The sequence below is a fragment of the Aotus nancymaae genome, unplaced genomic scaffold (assembly GCF_030222135.1).
Source record: "Aotus nancymaae isolate 86718 unplaced genomic scaffold, 86718_ANA_hifiasm-v0.15.2.pri h1tg000011l, whole genome shotgun sequence".
In the NCBI taxonomy this organism is placed as follows: domain Eukaryota; kingdom Metazoa; phylum Chordata; class Mammalia; order Primates; family Aotidae; genus Aotus; species Aotus nancymaae.
In genome coordinates, this window is record NW_026988422.1 from 299,036 (window position 1) to 317,159 (window position 18,124).

General features: G+C 40.1%; 1 protein-coding gene and 1 pseudogene across 4 annotated transcripts; both read right to left on the bottom strand.

Annotated features, from left to right (window-relative positions):
• Positions 1-8,186: 8,186 nt before the first annotated feature.
• CLDND1 (claudin domain containing 1) lies at positions 8,187-15,750 on the bottom strand. Of its 4 annotated transcripts, none has more exons than XM_012477179.2 (6): positions 15,669-15,724; positions 14,475-14,540; positions 13,958-14,267; positions 11,758-11,868; positions 9,773-9,910; positions 8,187-9,599 (listed from the first exon to the last, which is right to left on the bottom strand). In XM_012477179.2, the coding sequence occupies exons 3-6, from the start codon at positions 14,247-14,249 to the stop codon at positions 9,379-9,381; spliced, it is 762 nt and encodes a 253-aa protein (XP_012332602.2). In that variant the 5' UTR covers positions 14,250-14,267; positions 14,475-14,540; positions 15,669-15,724; the 3' UTR covers positions 8,187-9,378. The 4 variants fall into 4 exon arrangements, with proteins under 4 accessions (XP_012332602.2, XP_012332582.2, XP_012332594.2 ...); XM_012477159.2 differs by having other exon boundaries at positions 14,475-14,518; positions 15,669-15,723; XM_012477171.2 differs by having other exon boundaries at positions 14,475-14,525; positions 15,669-15,722.
• A 1,834-nt stretch (positions 15,751-17,584) lies between these two features.
• Positions 17,585-17,795, bottom strand: LOC105734366 (large ribosomal subunit protein eL38-like; annotated as a pseudogene).
• Positions 17,796-18,124: the final 329 nt, after the last annotated feature.

Consider the following 18,124-nt stretch of genomic DNA (forward strand, 5'->3'; position numbering starts at 1 on the left):
TGGAAAACTATGCCCACTGGAAAAACTAAAAGGTCAGTGTGTCTGAAGTATAGAAATCGCCAATAAGTTTGTAAGGCCATATAAAGAGCTTGGACGCTATCCTCAGAGTCATGGGATGAAATTAAAAGACTGTTGAGAAATGAGTAATTATCATGGATAATGTAGAATTCATGGAGCCAAGAATCTGACTAATTTCCTTTGGAAAGCAATAAATTCTTGCTTGTTAAGAATCTACTTTTAATCAAGACAAGCACCAATGTATTAGTCAAGACAGATTGCATAATATTGGGCAGATTTCGGGGTAACCAGGCCAAATTGCGAACGTATGGTAAGGTTTCCTCTTGATGAAAAGTTACCTTTTGATGTATGTGCATTTGAAATAAGAGCCATCTTCATTTTGAGATTTGTTAAAGGATTCATGTTCCCCTTCATTCGTCTGTTAAACTTGTATTAACAATGCTCTGATTTCATTGTAGAATTTACTTCATAGTTCAAACACAGATGAGGATACATTTATTTCTTCAAACTTCTCCAACAGTGATCAGCTTTGAATTATCTTTTAACCAAGTCAACAAAAACTGTAAACATTTACTAATATAAGCACTTTATATGAAGTGAACAAAAATCACAAAAGCCTATGTGATTGGGTAAAATTGTGGATGTGATATCACAATTGACAAACCACCAAACTCTCATCTTCTTCCAGCTCCAGGGCAAGAGGTGGGCGATGTGTAAATCTCAAAATTACCTTGAAGGACCCATTACATAGCCTATTCTCTCCAAAGTGTTGAATTTGAGCGCTTGTCTATCAATTCTAATTCTTCTCTAGTTAATCTAGTTTCATGTATATATTTTACAATGTAGCTTTCTAATAATTTCAAGGATTATAACTCAGAAGCCACTCTCATTTATTGAGGAACTATTCTCGGCAAGGCAATGTGGGAGATGTTGGAGGGATACAAAGATTAAATAGACAGTAAGTTCTAGAAGGAAGGATGATATGCACAACTATCACTGTTACACAAAATCGAAAGTGGCAAAAGCAGCAAGAAGGGGCCTACTCAGAATGCTACAGGGATTCAGAAGGGCAAGACGTTTGACACGAGTCTTCAGTTATTTCATCTGGTAAATAAGTGATCATGATTTTTGAAACTGGAAGTGCAGTAAAGTGATATGGATCCAGATTTGAGTTATGTGGAGAATAGCATTCCATAAATAAAGGCACTATGAGATGAATCACGGATATAAGAAAGTCCAAATTGGGTATACATAACAATGACTGTGCCTAAAGTAAAAGGAGAGGAAAAGGAGAAAATTATTCAAAGATAGAGCTATACAATGTTATAGCTTTGATGTCAGATAAAATCTAGACTTTATTTTGTAAGCAGCAGAGAGTCCTTGAAGGTTTTGGGGTAAAAGGTTGATGCGATCACATCTATGCTTTAGCAAATTAGGCTGGCAAGATGTGTACAATGGGTTTCAGGTGAGCTAATTATTAGCAAGGAGACCAGCAGAGAGACTACCATCATCATCCAGGCGGGAACATAAACTAAGGTGACTAGACAGGAGAGTTTCAGTGAGATAGGCATTACTGGAATAGAATCAAAAAACCTTGATAACTAATTGGATCTAGAGGGCCAGGGAACAGGAGGAGTCAAAGATGATGTCAACATTAAAAGTCTAGTTGAGAAAACATGTAAAACAAATGAGAATTGGTGCAGTTTCGAGAAGAAAGATGAGTGTAAATTTAAACATATTACATTTTAGGTATCATGAAAATATTCAATGGGCTGTCTTGAAGGCACTTAGGAATTTGCACTTGGAGTTTAGGAGAGAAGGCAGGACTGGGGATTTGAAATCATCTGAAGATTAATAACGGCTAGCATTTATTGAAAGCTTAAAATGTACCAGACTCCATGCTAAGCACTTTACATACATTACCTTACAAACCTCACAGTGAACATGAAAAATGGGCATTATTATCCTACTGAGACCTAAAGAATGACAACTTGCCCAAAGTTTCTCAACCAGTAAAAAGAATTGGGATTGCAAACAGATCTGTTTAAATTCAGAGTAGTTCTATGGATGTTAAAGTCATGAATTAATTACAGAGTAGCTCTATTTGTTCACTTAAAGTAGCGTCTAGCGCATAGGAAGGAGCCCACGCCCAATCTTCTATGAGGAAGAAGGAGAGGCCACAGCACTCTCCACTCAAAGGCTCAAGGCCTTTCCCTCTCTTTCCCTCCCCCAGGCATCTTATTTCAAATGCTTGGAGGCTGGGCGCTTTTAGTGGAGGGGCAAGGCCTGGGGTGAATGGTTAGGATGATAAATTGGGTACTTGCTGCCTCTAAGTTAGTCCTGGAGGGCTGTATTAGGGTTTTCTAAAGGGATGAAACTGATAGGATGGATGTATATATAAAGGGAAGTTGATTAAGGAGTATTGACTCACCAGGTAAGGTCCCACAATAAGCCATCTGCAAGCTGATGAGCAAGGAAGGCAGTCCAAGTCCCGAAACCCCAAAAGCAGGGGAGCCAGCAGTGCAGCCTTCAGTTGGTGGTCAGAGGCCCACGAGTCCCAGAGCTGGAGAACGTGAAGGAAGCACAGGACAAAGATGGAGGCCAGAAGACTCAGTCTCATCTGTCCACGTTCTTCCACCTGCTTTTTATTCTGGCCATGCTGGCAGCTGATTAGATGGTGCCCCCCAGACTGAGGGTGGGTCTGCCTTTCCCAGTCCACTGACTGACTCAAATGTTAATCTCCTTTGGCGTCACCCTCATAGACACACCCAGGAACAATACTTTGCATCCTCCAATCCAATCAAGTTGACACTTTTTTTTTTCTGAGACGGAGTTTCGCTCTTGTTACCCAGGCTGGAGTGCAATGACGCGATCTCGGCTCACCGCAATCTCCGCCTTCTGGGTTCAGGCAATTCTCCTGCCTCAGCCTCCCGAGTAGCTGGGATTACAGGCACACGCCACCGTGCCCAGCTAATTTTTTGTATTTTTAGTAGAGACGGGGTTTCACCATGTTGACCAGGATGATCTCGATCTCTTGACCTTGTGATCCACCTGCCTCAGCCTCCCAAAGTGCTGGGATTACAGGCGTGAGCCACCGCGCCCGGCCTAGACACTTAATATTAACCATCAGAAGGGTGTTTTAGCTTCAAGTGTTTGAATTCTCTTTGGAATTTTTTAGATAATGTCATATCTTTCATATTTTTGAATCCTCCTTTGAGTGCATGGTAACAAGTGCCACTTGGCATCTCGTTAAGTGCTCATGAATAATACCCACCATTAGTCAGCAGTGGAACCATGGTGTGGGTCCCTGAAATCTACTTCCACCCTCAGAACTTAAAAACAACTGTCCAAATCTAATTGAGTTGCATGTGGTAGAGACTGATTTCAGGAGCCTGCAAACAAACCACAAGAATCCAAGTTCTTCCAGTTCCCTCAATGGACCTGAGTCCAATTTTAAATAACATAGAGATAGTGCTATGGTTTGAAAGTTTGCCCTTTCCAAAACATGTCAAAATTTAATTGCCATTTTAACACTGTTAGGATGTGGGACCTTTGAGAGGTGATTAGGCCACGAGGGCTCCACCCTCATGGATTGGTTAATACACTCTGGCCCATGCTCGCCCTCTTTCGCTCTCTCTCTGCCCTTCTATTCTTCTGCTATGTGAAGAACAGTTTTCCTCCCCTCTGAAGCATGCAGCAAGTAAAGCGTTGTCTTGGAATCAGAATTGCCAAATCTGCTGGTACCTTGGACTTTCCAGCCTCCAGAACCATAAAAAATAAATTTCTATTCTTTATAAATTACCCACTATCAAGTATTCTGTTACAGAATCAAAAATGGACTAACAGAAAGGTTTTTGATACATTTATCTTGATTTACCAACTGATAGCACAATCATTAAAAGGCTGTAAGTTCCACAGCAGTGCCATCCTACTTGAGAAAAAGAATTAAAATGTGTTTTAAAAGAAAAATTCTTCCACTCTGAGATGTTTGTATGGCTAAAAAGCCCCAATAATGAAGCTCTTTCTGTTTTGAAACAAACCTTAACTGGAAGCAGGAGGCTCTTCCCCAATAATGTAGCACCAGCCTCAGTTCTAATCCCCACTGGAGTGCAGCCTTGTGGTAAGCCCCAGCAGCCAGAAGCCTGCATGCCCTAGAGCATCACCACACAGATCAGGCAAAGACTGCCTCCTTCCCATGCACTGCATTAATCACCAAATAATACCACACACTTTTTGAGCTCTTATGTTTCAGGAGATGTTCTAACCACTTACACGTATACTTTCTTACTTAACCATCACAAAAACCTATTGAGGCAGGTAATAACCCATTTTATAGATAATGCTATTATATGTTCATCCTCAGAATTTCTAGCTTGGATAGAAGTTACTCACCCACGCATGCCTCTTTCCTTCCTAGTTTTAACCAACAGTATGAACACAATGAACTGATAACCAGACAGGGATCAAAATATTCACTTTCTTTATAGGGTCCTAATGACCTCAAATTACAGGGTCCCTGAAAGTACTGGATTAGAGAAAATAATTTGGAATTGAAGTCAAAACAAACAAGGCTTCCTATTACATCCTGCCAAATCTGAACCTGAGAACCAGCAGACTCTTCATACACAGTGGGAGCTGTCACAAAGAGCCGGTCAACAGAAGACAGTGTGGAAGCACAGAAGAGAAGTGGCTTTTAGAAGGCAGACTACAGACTCTGAGCCAGGTCTGATTACTCCACAGCCCACTATCTCTTTCACAATCTGCCTAGGAGAGAGAGAATCCTGTTTCTTGCTTTTAAACATAGCTTTCAAATATAGCTGCCCACTGGAATCACTTGGGAAGGTTTTAAAAACTGCAGTGACCTGACCATAGCCCAGGCCAACTAAATCAGATTCTCTGGAATGAAAGCTTTTTTTTAAGTTCTCCAGGAAATTCCAATAGGCAGCTTAGGCTAAGAGCCACCACTTGATAGGCTTGGCAACCCCAGTCCCTCATAATGCAACCAGTCATAACTAGCAGTTTCTGAGTGACTACTTTATGCTAAGCAATTTACATAATCCTCATCACAATTCTAAGAGACAAATGATAATCACAGCATTTCACAGATGGGAAAAGGGGTGTATGGAAAGGCTAAGAGACGAGAGACAGACCTGGGATTACAAAGTTAGTATTCTGTCTCCCAAGCTAAATGTTTAACCACCATATACCATGCTGCTCCTTGTGGATGCCCTGATTCCAGCAATCTCTCCAACCCTGATAATATACTCTTCTTTTATATAGAGAAGCAAATAAGGCTCAGAGATACTACAAGAGTTGACTACAATATTCCCTTCTAAAAGAGAGCATAAACTCCTTCCATGGACGTTAAGCAGGAAGAAAAAAGAATTCCAACAACTAACTTTTGTAGAGACTTGGAAAAATGTGTGGCAGGGTGTTAAAAGATCATAGAGATGCTTAGAATTATAAAGCAGTTGAAGGCATATGGCATAATTTTTATAGAATCAACTTTGCAGTTCTGAACAGCCATCCTTGATATCTTAAGATTAAGAAAACTGGACAGCACAGTCCATGAAGGTAAGGCTAAGGATTGTGAAGGAAAGTGTCATGGGAAATTATAGGAGCAAGAGAACCAAAGATGCTTGTGAACATACCATGACAGTACAAGCTAAGGGGCTAGAAGACTGGGAGGGGCTGAAAGGCTGCAGGACAGATAAGGTAAAGTTCACACCCTGAGACAGTAACACTGGACATTATTTAGTAACTCAGATATTTTTAAAGGTGTAGCAACAGAAAGAAAATTCTCTTATTTCACATTTCTAAACCTTTGCAAATACACAAAGTAATATAAATTGGATCTTGCTTTTATAAGTTTGCTGAAAGTATGTAAATGTTTATACGTCAAATAATGTCTATTTGCATACATGTAATGCTAGTAATAGAAATTCTGGCACTGAAGAGAATGTAATGTCTCTATGGCAACTTCTTCTGTAGGACAAACAATAATTCTGTTACTCTTTTACAATTGAGGATTTTCACATCATGAATTTGCAAGATGATGGCATGTATCTGTAATTTGATCCCAGCGAAAAATGTCTTATTATGACGGGAGTATAAAAACACCTGATGAGCAACAGAAAAATAATTTAGATGTGTTTCCTTGTTTTATTCCTCACTTTTCAAGGTATGAATCATTATTCCCTTTGAGAAGAGTGCTGAAAAGAGGACAAAAGACTCCACCCGTCTATGCCAGGACATGGCTGCATCAAGCTTGTGAAATAACAACTTGCATCATCAGAGCTGCACCCATTAACTGCTCTTTTAGCTGCTAGAGAATTTCAGAAAGTTTTGCAATCAGGCAGGTGCAGTGGCTCATGCCTGTAATTCCCAGCACTTTGGGAGGCCAAGGTGGCTGGGTCACTTGAGGTCAGGAGTTCGAGACCAGCCCGGTCAACATGGTAAAATCCTATCTCTACTAAAAATACAAAAACTAGCTGGGCATGGTGGCACACGCCTGTAATCCCAGCTACTCCATAGGCTCAGGTAGAATTGCTTGAAACCGGGAGGTGGAGGTTGCAATGAGCAGACATTGGGCCACTGCACTCCAGCCTGGGTGACAGAGCGAGACTCCAATTCAAAAAAGAAAAACGAAAAAGAAAGTTTTGCAATCAGCAAAATTAGGTTAACAGGTTGTTTTCATTTTTAGTAAAAGTTTATATGAAGGCTAAGTATTAAAATGCCCTGATCTATATATTTTAGTCAATTGAACATGACAGGATCTATAGGTTTTAAACATGCTAGTCTGCAATTTGGTGATGTTTCTGGAATGGAAAAACAAACTAAATTGATGTTTTGTGGTCATCTCATTCTTCTCAATCATACGACTAAATGAGTTCACCTAGGAGTGATTGTCAGCCTTATCCTCTCCCTTGATGAACACGTGCATATATGCGCGCACACACACGCGCACACACACACACACACACCCCACTACAGCAGGTGAAATTTTAACACATTGCCATTAGATTATGAATTTGAAACTCTAGTGCAATATGATGCAGACAAAAGGCATACTTAGTGTTATCTGAACAAATAAATTATTCTAGAATTCCTTTTTTTGTTGTACCAAATTCTGGTGTTTTATGGCTATATCTAATAAATTTTGAAATGAGTCTTTTGCTAGAAATCATAGAAGATATTTACCCACATCATTTAGTTAGGAGCTATAAAATTAAAAAGGTCTTTAAACACATTTCTTAAGTTGCCATAAAATTCATTCTGAAAAATCTGAAAATTAATTTTTTACTTTGGAGGTTGCTTTCAAAGATTAAATGAAAAGAGATTAATAGGATTTGCCTTGCCACTGATTTTATATATTAGGTTGATCAAAAACAGTTGAATATATCAGCAGTTTCATATGGTTCAACCTGATTAGAATCCGTTTCCCATTAAATGAAACAATACAGCACTATATATTCCAAAGAAGAGTCTTTGCAGGAAAGATGACCTCAGCTACCCTGCAACACACTAAAAATACCAACTGCAACACATAGCAGCAGAGGTTATGGTGATAGCTTCCCATGTAACCCTGGGTAGTAAGAGACAGAGACATTGTTTAAAATAACTGACCAATACAAAAATGTCATGCTCCCAAAAATTTCCATATCCCATTCCCAAAGGTGTTTTGTTTGTTCACTTAGCTTTTCGCTTTTCCACCTTCCACAGAAGGGGCTGAAGGGCAATGAATCTTTAAGAATTAAGATTAGATAGAAGCCTGAGTTAACCAGCCATTTCATAATTGGGTATAGAGTAATGCTGACTTTGTCCTAAGTCAGAAGCTGACTTGATTGTTTAATATAGAACGCAAACATCCACAGCCACTAAATGACTTTACAGAAAACTAGCCACATTAAGTGTGACGTGTAGACATCACAAAACTACTTTTGAGTACCTGGTTTAAAATTCTGAAAAATAAAGGAAAGATTTTCTTATTTCTAATAGGGGCAAGGAGTTCCCATTTTCCATAAGATAAAACAAGAGACCCAAACACAGGACATAAAGACAGCCCTGTACAGCAAGATTCACTTTCCACAGATAACCATAGAGATTCCCCGCCACTTCTTTATCCTAAAGTGTTGAGATTCAAATCAATTCAGACACTCCACATATAATTCATTGAGTCCTTTTCATTTTCAATTTTATTTTTTAAAAAAAGACATTTAGGTTATGGTAAGAAATTATGAGGTTACTTTTTTTTAAAATCTGTCAATTGCTACAGTAGTGGAATAAATAAATAAGATTTTTTAAAGTTCAATGTTTATAGACATACTTATAAAAATGATTGAATTAGAACACATTAAATAAAACTGATACACACCAGGAAGGGATTTAGGCAAGGAAAGGCACATCATATCACCACAAGAAATAAAGACCATAGTTGCAGGTTGATGGACAGCCAAACTTTAGATCTTGTGGCAGGTTTCCCAGCTCTGGAGGGTCATTATGGTGAACGTTCTTTATGGTACTGGGCTAGAGTAACTAAGTAGCAGTTGGGGAATGTTACTTTGTAACTGTAATATAATGTTAAAAAGAAAGCACACTTTCAATAACCCTGGTATGTGAAGAGGAAAGGAAAAACATCCCAAATGATTTGGTGGTACTAAAAATTTTATGGAGAGTTAAAAATAATAATCTTAATCCTTGTCTGGCTGAATTGGAATTCTTGCAGTTACAAAGTTAAAATTCAAGTAAACATTGTATTTTTCACTTTTTGTAGACAGACACAGTGCAGATATAAACAGCTGCCATATCTCACCTCAGATGAAGCTATGTGCCAATGCTTAGGGAAAATGATATCAGATAATTTCCCAATTTTATAGCGTTTAAGTCTTTCAGTAGCACTAATACTGCTGGCTGACTGGCTATCTACAACAGCAAAGTGAACATGAAGTTTGGACAATGATGAGAGGTTTCCCAGAGAAACTATTAGAGAGTTTTCAGTTGAACAGATAGTTACTTTAGTTTTACTGAAAAGTCTAACAGACATTAGCAGAATTTGTTTGGGTCAAATTCCTTCGCCAATTATCTTTCATAAATTTGTGTCAAGTCTCTATCCATTTCTTTCTGTCTAGACCTATATTAGTTTATTTGAGAGATGGCATCACTTAAAGTAAACCACATAAATTTTAGTGGTATTACGTGTGTATTTAGTGGTGTATGTGTATAAATAAAATAGATTTTCATAATAAAATGGTATATCCACAAATAAAATAAAAATTAAAAACAACTGAGAGGGAGGTGAGGAAAGTATCAGTATTATTTTAAAAAAATAAAATGGCAATTGTAAAGCAGGCAGTTTCTTGCTCATGCCACACGATACGCCTTCATTAAGGTGTACTCTTTCCGGTTGGTGTGAGCAGCCCAGATGAAGAGAGCAGAAGCCATGAACTGTAAGGGAGCTGAGACACAAGCCAGGCAGAAGGACCATCCAAATTCACCCGATACACTGTCAGGGAGCTCTAGTTTCTGGTGGAGTAGTTCAATTCCAGCAACGTAACAACTTACTGAGCCCAGTGTACACAGACCTTGAGGGAAAATTTAGAAAAAAAAAACGAAACACGGCTGGGTAAAAACACAGTAAAGAGCTTTTCAGGCAGTGTGACAGGGCAGTTAATACATGAACACTCAAGATTTATAACTCTTTGGTCCCTAAGGAGACAGGAAGAAGCTAAAAGGTAAGTATGATGGCAAAACCTACCTGCAAGGAGATGGAGAATGCCCGTGGCGATGGTGGGATATAAGCTTCGGCAAATGCAAGCACAAAGTCCAATCAAAGCCCCGAAACACATCAAACCTAAACTCACAAAAGGCAGAAGGAACTGGCAACGCCACAGATCTGATTTTTAAAAAGAGAGAATAGAAATGTGACCATGATTTCAGACCATTTTCTCACAATGGCAATCTCTTTCATATTCTAATTAGCTCTTTTCTCAAAAAGTGACAACTATTTTAACATTGAGGCGTCCTTTCTAAAGTGCATTATTCAAAAGGATGCTAACCTCATCCTGATAAAAGTGAAAGGACACTAACAGGTAGCGATTACAGAGGGTTCATTACATACCATGCAATATCTGTCTACACATTTGCTGTGTTAATCCTCCCAACAACCGTAAAAAGTAGGTACAGTCAGCCCTCCAAATCTGCAAGTTTTGCATCCACATATTCAACCAACCAAGGGTTAAAAATATTCAGAAAAAATAAAATAAAAAATAATACAAATTTTAAAATATATAACAACTATTTACATAGCATTTATATTGTGTTGGGTATTATAAGTAATCTAAAGATGATTTAAAGTATACAGGAGGAGGCCAGGTGCAGTGGCTCACGCCTGTAATCCCAGCACTTTGGGAGGTTGAGGCAGGAGGATCATGAGGTCAGGAGTTCAAGACCAGCCTGGCCAACATGGTGAAACCTCGTCGCTACTGAAAATATAAAAATTAGCCGGACATAGTGTGCGTGCCTGTAATCCCAGGTACTCAGGAGCCTGAAGCAGGAGAATTGCTTGAACCTGGGAGGTGGAGGATCATGCCACTACACTCTAGCCTGGGTGACAAAGCGAGACTCCAGCTCAAAAAAAAAAAAAAAGGTATAAATAATCTGTACGAAGTAACACAGTAAGTGGTAGAGCCAGGATTTGATACAAAAATCGCTCTGACTCTACCTACCAACAATATCTAAGTCTTTATAGGATGTAAAGGCAGTAACAAGTAAATTAATGGCAATTATAAATGACCTGTCTTATAGGGCTGTTGAAAGAATTACATAAAGCACAAAGCAGAGAATCTGGAATATACAAGTACTCAATAAAAGGTAGTTTTAATTATCATAAATCCTTCATCAACATGGGAAGAAAACCTGATGACCTTATAAAACATGTGATTCCATTTTTAGATAATATTCATTATTAGAAATGTATTCATATCCATCTTGACTAAATTTACTTTTTGGTGCTGGTTTCGCTTTCTGGAACTTAAGTGTTTTTCCAACTTACTTCCCTTAAAACTCTCCTAGTAATAAACTGCTTGCTACACATTCTTTTTATAAAACTAAATACCTACATCTTATTCAACCTTTTCTCTTACAACATGGTCATTCTTCTGGGCAAGGGACGTCCCTATAGCCCTGAAAACTGAGGCTCAAATCTGATGACAGTATTTCATGGGCTGCCTGACCATCAACGAATCGACTGTTCCTAATAAATACTTTGATCTTTTTTGTCATCCACCCTTTTGTTATCCACCTAAGACTGGATAAACACTTCGGGCAGGCCTGACAACTCACTGACTCATTTAGAGCTTGCAGTCAACTTTTTTCACATGTATCTATCTGAACTCAAGCAGTGGAAAGTGTTTAATTCAAATACAGGAATTTATAAGTTATCCCAACCAAATTTCCTCTTATTAAATGGGCCCATTAATAATATCTTTTGAAGATCTAGATCCCATCATCCAATGAAGTAGCTGTCCCTGTCAACTTCAAATCATTTGAAATTCGGTAAACATGTATCTACCTTCTAAAATATGTGATCTACAGAACAGAGTTCATTGGACACTGTTAGAGATCTTATTTAAAAGTTGGCACAATCTACTAACTCATCTTGTTCCAAAAACAGAGTCCAAAAAAAGACAAATAAAATTATCATTGCTCCCCCAACCGTCCTGGTGAAGTCAAAGTACTCACAGGTCCTAAGTAGATCAATCCCGCTATTGTGGTTTCCGGGATCAACAAATTTCTCCATGAACTGTTCCGTTAGTGTGAAACTGACACACTTTGTGACCACATCAAATGACTCTGGAACAAGAACAAGTGCCTGTTGTTTTCATCATAAACATTTAACAAAAATCTCTTTCAGTAATTATTCTCCGAAGTAAAAAGTAAAAGACATTTCCAGAGGGTCAGCAACTCCTCTGGCCCTGATTGACACACAGGTTTCACAGACGTCCAATGGATGCCACCGGTCCTCAGTGGCAGGCTGAAGACATAGGTACAAGGAAGAAAAATAAAGTGGAAGCAGTAAAATGAATGGCAGAATAGCTACGTAAGAAGCCTAGGAAGAAGGGGAGGAAACAAAGACCGAAATAAATAGGAATGTCGAGCTTCTTGCCCAACGCTGCTTTACCAGTCATAGCCCCATCTCAGGGAATGGCAACTCCACCTTTCCAGTTACTTGGACCGGGAACTTTCATTTTTGTACATTTACACTGTATCAGGAAATCCTAGGAGTTCTTTCTTCAAACTATGTCCAGAAAGCAGCTGCTGCTCAGGGCTACAACTCTGGTGTGAGTCATAATCATTGCTTAACCTGAATTACTTCTACAGCCTCCTAACCATAGTCTTCTAGTTTCCACCTTTGTCTGCTGCCTCTGTTCTCACAACAGCCTGGGTGACCAGATCATGGTTCACCACTGTACCTGGAGTCAGCACCAAAGTTCTCACTATGCCTAGAGTCTTCCAGGATTTGGCCCAGTACCACTCCCAGAGCAGGTCTTTGGCAGCATTCCCAACTTCCAGCCCAGTGGCTTCCTTACTGGTCCTTGAATATTTCAGGCACGTTCCTGCCACAGGACCTTTGCAGTAGATGTCCTTTCCAATCTAAATGACTACCTCCCCATTTACCCATACAGCCAACTCTTTCATCTAGTCTTTACATTCTTCACTCAAGTGGTGTCTTCTCAATAAGACCTACCTTACGTATCCTACTGAAAATCATAACCTATGGTCCCCAATATTCCTTTCCCACATATTTCCAAATCCCTTTAGTGTTCTATTTTGCCATAGCACATGTCACCTTTTAACATACTAAATATTTATTCTGTTTATACTGTTATATTCTGTTTACTGCCTTTCATCCTTTATTAGAATGTTAACTCCCCAGGAGTAAGGATTTTGTTCTCTTTCCTGATGTTCTCCCAGCTAAGAGACCCTGGAATATAAAGGCATGCAATAAATATTTGTTTAATAAATGACCAAGTGGTAACACTCCAATACCAACTCCAATATCAATATCAAGTGCCCCTGTAACCTCACAAGTCAAACTGAACATTTTACAATGAATTTTAACCAACTTTCTCCCCTTTCCTTTCAAATTACTTCTTTATTCAGATACAATGACATATCATCCTTTTGATATGTGGTAACTCAAGCTTGTTCTGCTATGATTTGAATACAATGCTTCTCCACTAAGGGGCCAACAGAAGTAATCATAAATAAACTGTAACATTGTTCCTTACAAAGACTTCTAAGGCTACCATTTTAATAACTGGAAATTAAAACCTTTAAGTGTTAAATAAGAATGCCTGCAAAATAAACCTGAAAAACTTAGTTGTGGTTTTTTTTACTTCTGTAATACAAATATCTTAACCTACAAACTCTGCATCAAGATTGTTGTAAAATAGTCTCATAATTACACAGATTTAAATGCAGAGCTGTTCAAATTATATCCTCTAAGTCATAGAGGCAAATGATAGATATGTAGTATAATACAGCTAACCCATAAAAGAACAATTTGTTGAGTTGATTTTCAATGGTAGTCCTACTAGTTACCAAATATTTTAAAAGTCTTTCAATGTACTTTTTCAACTATTTCTTTATGATATGTGTGAGATGAATAAAAAGTATTTAATGCACGAGTAAGTATATAAATTTTAAACGGCTTTCTCAGGATAAGAAAAGTTCCTCATCCAGCCAATATTGATGAGTACCATGGTAATGCAAAGAAGGTGGGAAGAGAAGGTGGTAGGAAGAGAAGATACACCACGATTTATTCCTTTAAGGAGAGAGAGAACCAACAAAGCTATTTACATGTAATTGGGCAATCATTAGGTTGTTTTGTCTATTATTAAACAGGTAAAGGAGAGAGAAGTTAAAATAAGAGAAATACCTGTCCTTTCTGGTGGGCTATACCAATGTATGTTTTTGGATATGGTGATACACCGTCTCCACAATCCCATTGTGCCATTGTATCGAAAAAGTGCATCATTGTAAGTCTTTTCATCTGCCTCATCACTAATGAATTCATCCCAGATGCTTTTATTCAAATCACTGGAATTTTCTTGAACTGGACTTCGATATTCATACCAGAAGTCTGTGCCAATGGAGGCTGCCATGTAGATGGTGGAAATGAGGCTAAGCACACAAGCAATAACAAACGCTGTAGCAAAACGGTTATCCATTCTGGCATTCAGACTGCTCTGTTTAAAAGTTGAAGAAAAAAAAGTTAGACTTTAAGGACAAATAAGAAAGATTATTTTCAATTATTCCAAAGGACCCTTCACCCGATTCCCCATGCCTTTGTACATACAACCATTAAGAATTTTTTTTTAGAAAGCAAGCATGTTTTTAATTAAGTTTAAAACAAAACTCATTCTCATAAAAGTACTTATTGAATGCTCACATACCCAGGATGCTACGGAGACAGAGGTCTTGTTCTCTAGTCTATCACCTGCATACTAAAACAGACAACACTGAAATGGACATACACATTACAGATACAAATAGACATGCCCATGATCAGCAGTGTACCGTGCACACATTTTAAATTACAGACTGAATTTCTGCACAAGCTGCAGAGGATTAAGTGTTCTGGATTTGAGTGTTAAAAAGGCACAGGCAAAGGAAGCAGCGGAAATTGGCTTCTCCCAGTTTCCTCTGAAGAGGTAAGCCTCCTAAAAACAAAGGTAAGAGTCAGGAGCCATATGGAAAACAGAGTGGAAGATGTTTGTTAACCCCGAGGGAAAGGTTGTCTTGGGTGTATAAAATAGCAAAGAGAACAATAACATGTAATAATGCTAGATAGCAATCTCTCCCTAATCCATTAAAGCTAAGCCAAGCTTCTTTACGCTGCTAAATGCTTCACTCCTGTCTACTCTCCCTATTCCTTATACTTCTGAACCTCCTCAACTGAAACCTGGCTCTCTCCCTAAATCCTAAGTGCAATATATGTCCGCAAAAACTAAATGATCCCTCCTTAGCCCGACAGAAAACTCTCAAAATATGAACACTCCCAAGGCGTAGACGGGGCTCAACGGCAGTAGTAAATGGCCGCAGCAAAATGACTCCAGGCGGGTCGCGCTGAGTCAAATACTACACGGCAAGTGTACACCGTGACCGGACCCAACACCTCACGAAGGCGCACGGAAAACAGACTCGCAAACGGGGGTTGCTGAGTTTGGAAAATGGGAAGCTATTCAGGAAAGACGAGGGCAGTGACAATAACGAGAATTCAAAAAGTTGCTGTATTTTGATTTTTTAAAAACCCCCCCTTCATCCTGGTGCTCTCAAATGACCTTAAAGGGTCCCAGGACTGGGAACGGCGGCGCGTCCAAGCCGGACGCCAGGCGCGGCCACCTCCCGGGGCGAGGCGGGGCCGGAGAAGGCCGGGGCTGGGGCGGGGCAGCCGCGCGCAGCTCCCCGCCAGGGGCCCCAGGTACCAGACCAGGCCCCGCCCCGGAGGGCTCGGCCCGGGGACAAAACCGCCGCTCGGAACCCGCCCAGTCCCGACCACGCCCGGGAAGGGGGCCCCTCTTCAAACCGCCGGGAACGTGGAACCGCGACGCGACCCCCGCCCGGCCACGCCGGTCCCACTCACTCACCGCCCATCCTCCTGCACGGCCGGCTTCACCCTCTGGCTCAGACCACAGCACCCTACTCTCCCCGCGCCTCCTCTGACGCACTTCCCTGCAGAGCCCGCCCCCTCCATAACTCCCGCGCCTCCGCCTCCGCCCCCACCCCGGGCAGGGCCGCGGCCCGGGGGCCGAAGGGCCTTGTGGGAGTTGTAGGAGGGACAGACTGAAAGCTGTCTGAGGCGGCGGTAGGCATTCCTGGCGCCGCTCGCGGTGCATTGTGGGAGATGTAGTTCAGCTCCTCGGGGCAAGCTTGTGCGCAGAAGGGAAGTCTAGGCTGTTGGATTCTTGAATTTTAGGGAGGAAGGGACGATGGTCCAGGAAGTAAAGCGGCCTGTTTCCGGTCACCTCTAGTCAATGACCGTGACCTGTATAACTTAGGTCTGACTTAATCCTGTGCTTTCCCTATCACACACTACCCTGCCTCTAGATCTAAGTATAAATGAACAAAAATGGGATTCTACTTGTGAAACGTTGACCCATTTTATTTCCCTCCCCCAGAATCCCTCGCATTGGAGCAGAGCATCCTTCTGGTTTTATTGCCTAAGTTTAGACTAAGAAGTATGTGACCTGGCAGACAGTGTCCATCAAGAATGTAATGACATTATTTGGGTTTCATAAAATGTGTGTTTGTAGCTGCCTTCTTTTTATGACAAGTGATATTAGTTTTTTATTGTAGTAATGTTCCTTTTAAATTTTTTTCATTTAATTTTTAAAATGTTAAGTTAACAATACTGAGGACACCAGATATGTCAAAAAATGAATAAAAAATTGTGGGTATAGTAGGAAAAAGACTGAAATTTGGAGAACATCACTCAACCAGAGAAGGTCACGGACAGCATTGGAGATTGCAGATGATGTGTGGCAGAGAGGCAACAATGAATCTGAGCCCTCAGGTTTGACACAGAAGAAATTCATGGACAGGAAGCAGGGACATCTTAGCAGTAACATGTGTGGAACTATTAACGTGGTGGCCTGGGACCAGCAAATGGTGGATTTCTCAATAGTAACCTACAGGGAAAGCTGACTCAAGGGCGGAGGTTTCAAACCCTCACTCTGTTCCCTAATGCTTTGTAATTTAGCACAGGAGAAAGATGGTAGCTTCAAGTCGATATTGAATTTCTACCACTTTGACAGATTAAAGGCATGATATGTTTCTCTATCTGTAGTTACATTTATTTCACCTGAGTGGGTGAACTGGTATTCATATGCAGCACATAATAAGGGAGCCAAATATAATATTCAAACATGACTCTGGATTTTCACATATAGCATGTAATAAAAAAGATTTTGTCAGAGGCACCAACTAGAGAAAGTGGTAGATGAGCGCAGGCAGATTGTCAATGTGTAGTAAGACTCATAAATGCATTTATACACCAGGAAATGTCTTCATCCATCGGCCTTCACTAGAAATCCCCTACTTTCAGATTTACCTCTCCGCTGAGATCATGTGGTCAGTAAACCAGGCAAAAGAGAAGTTTAAAGGAGAGAGAAGAAGAAACAACTTCAGTCTATAGATAAGGAACTAGAGAGAGTAACTGACTTGGTAGCAAACTTAGTATTAGAGTAACTGACTGTCATGGTAGCACACTTGAATATACTCATTTGATGACTTTGGAGAATTAACCCTCTTTAAGTCTTGGTTGTCTTTTTTCCAAAATATGGATGTTGACAGTAGCATCTATCCCACATGATCATTGTGAGGATTAAGTGAGAAAGTACATATAAAACGCCCAGCACAAAACCTGGCACTTAGGAAAGAATCATTAAATTACTAGTAGTTGCAAATATTTGTTGAATATCTATAATATTTCAGTAAGCGTAGTGAAAACAGCTTTTTTGTGGATTTTTAGTATTCTAATACAGTTCAAATCAGTGTGGCTTGTTCATTTCAGCTCCTTCACTGCCAAACTAAGGGGCAGGGACTGCTTCAGTTTCTCTGCCTTCTCTTTGTCGGTGATGACCAGGATATAAAGATATCTGCTGCATCGAATTTTAAACTTCGCATTGTCCTTTTTTTCTTGATCTTGACAGATTTGGCATCCTTTGGTTGGGCTGTGAGCAAAAGTTCTTGATTTCCTCAATTTTCGGAGGCATGACGACAAGGCACGCAGGGAACAGGGGCAGACCAGGGAAACAGGTGGGAAAAAGACAAACAGCTTTTAAAGCTCCTAGATTAACCCTAGAGGTTACCCCAAAATGGAGATAAGCCATTTATAGAGATAGGTGTTCCTGCTCGCTTCAGCAGGATTAAGAAACTCTGCACTAACCACCAAATGACTAGGAAAGATTTGCCAGGACTATATTTTGGGCATCTTTGTTTAGCCCTGCTCAGGAGATTCCCAGGCCTGGGATCCTATCATATATACAAGTAGTCATGACTCAAGAATACACCAGGAAATGTTTCTGGGAGGACCTGAAAAGGA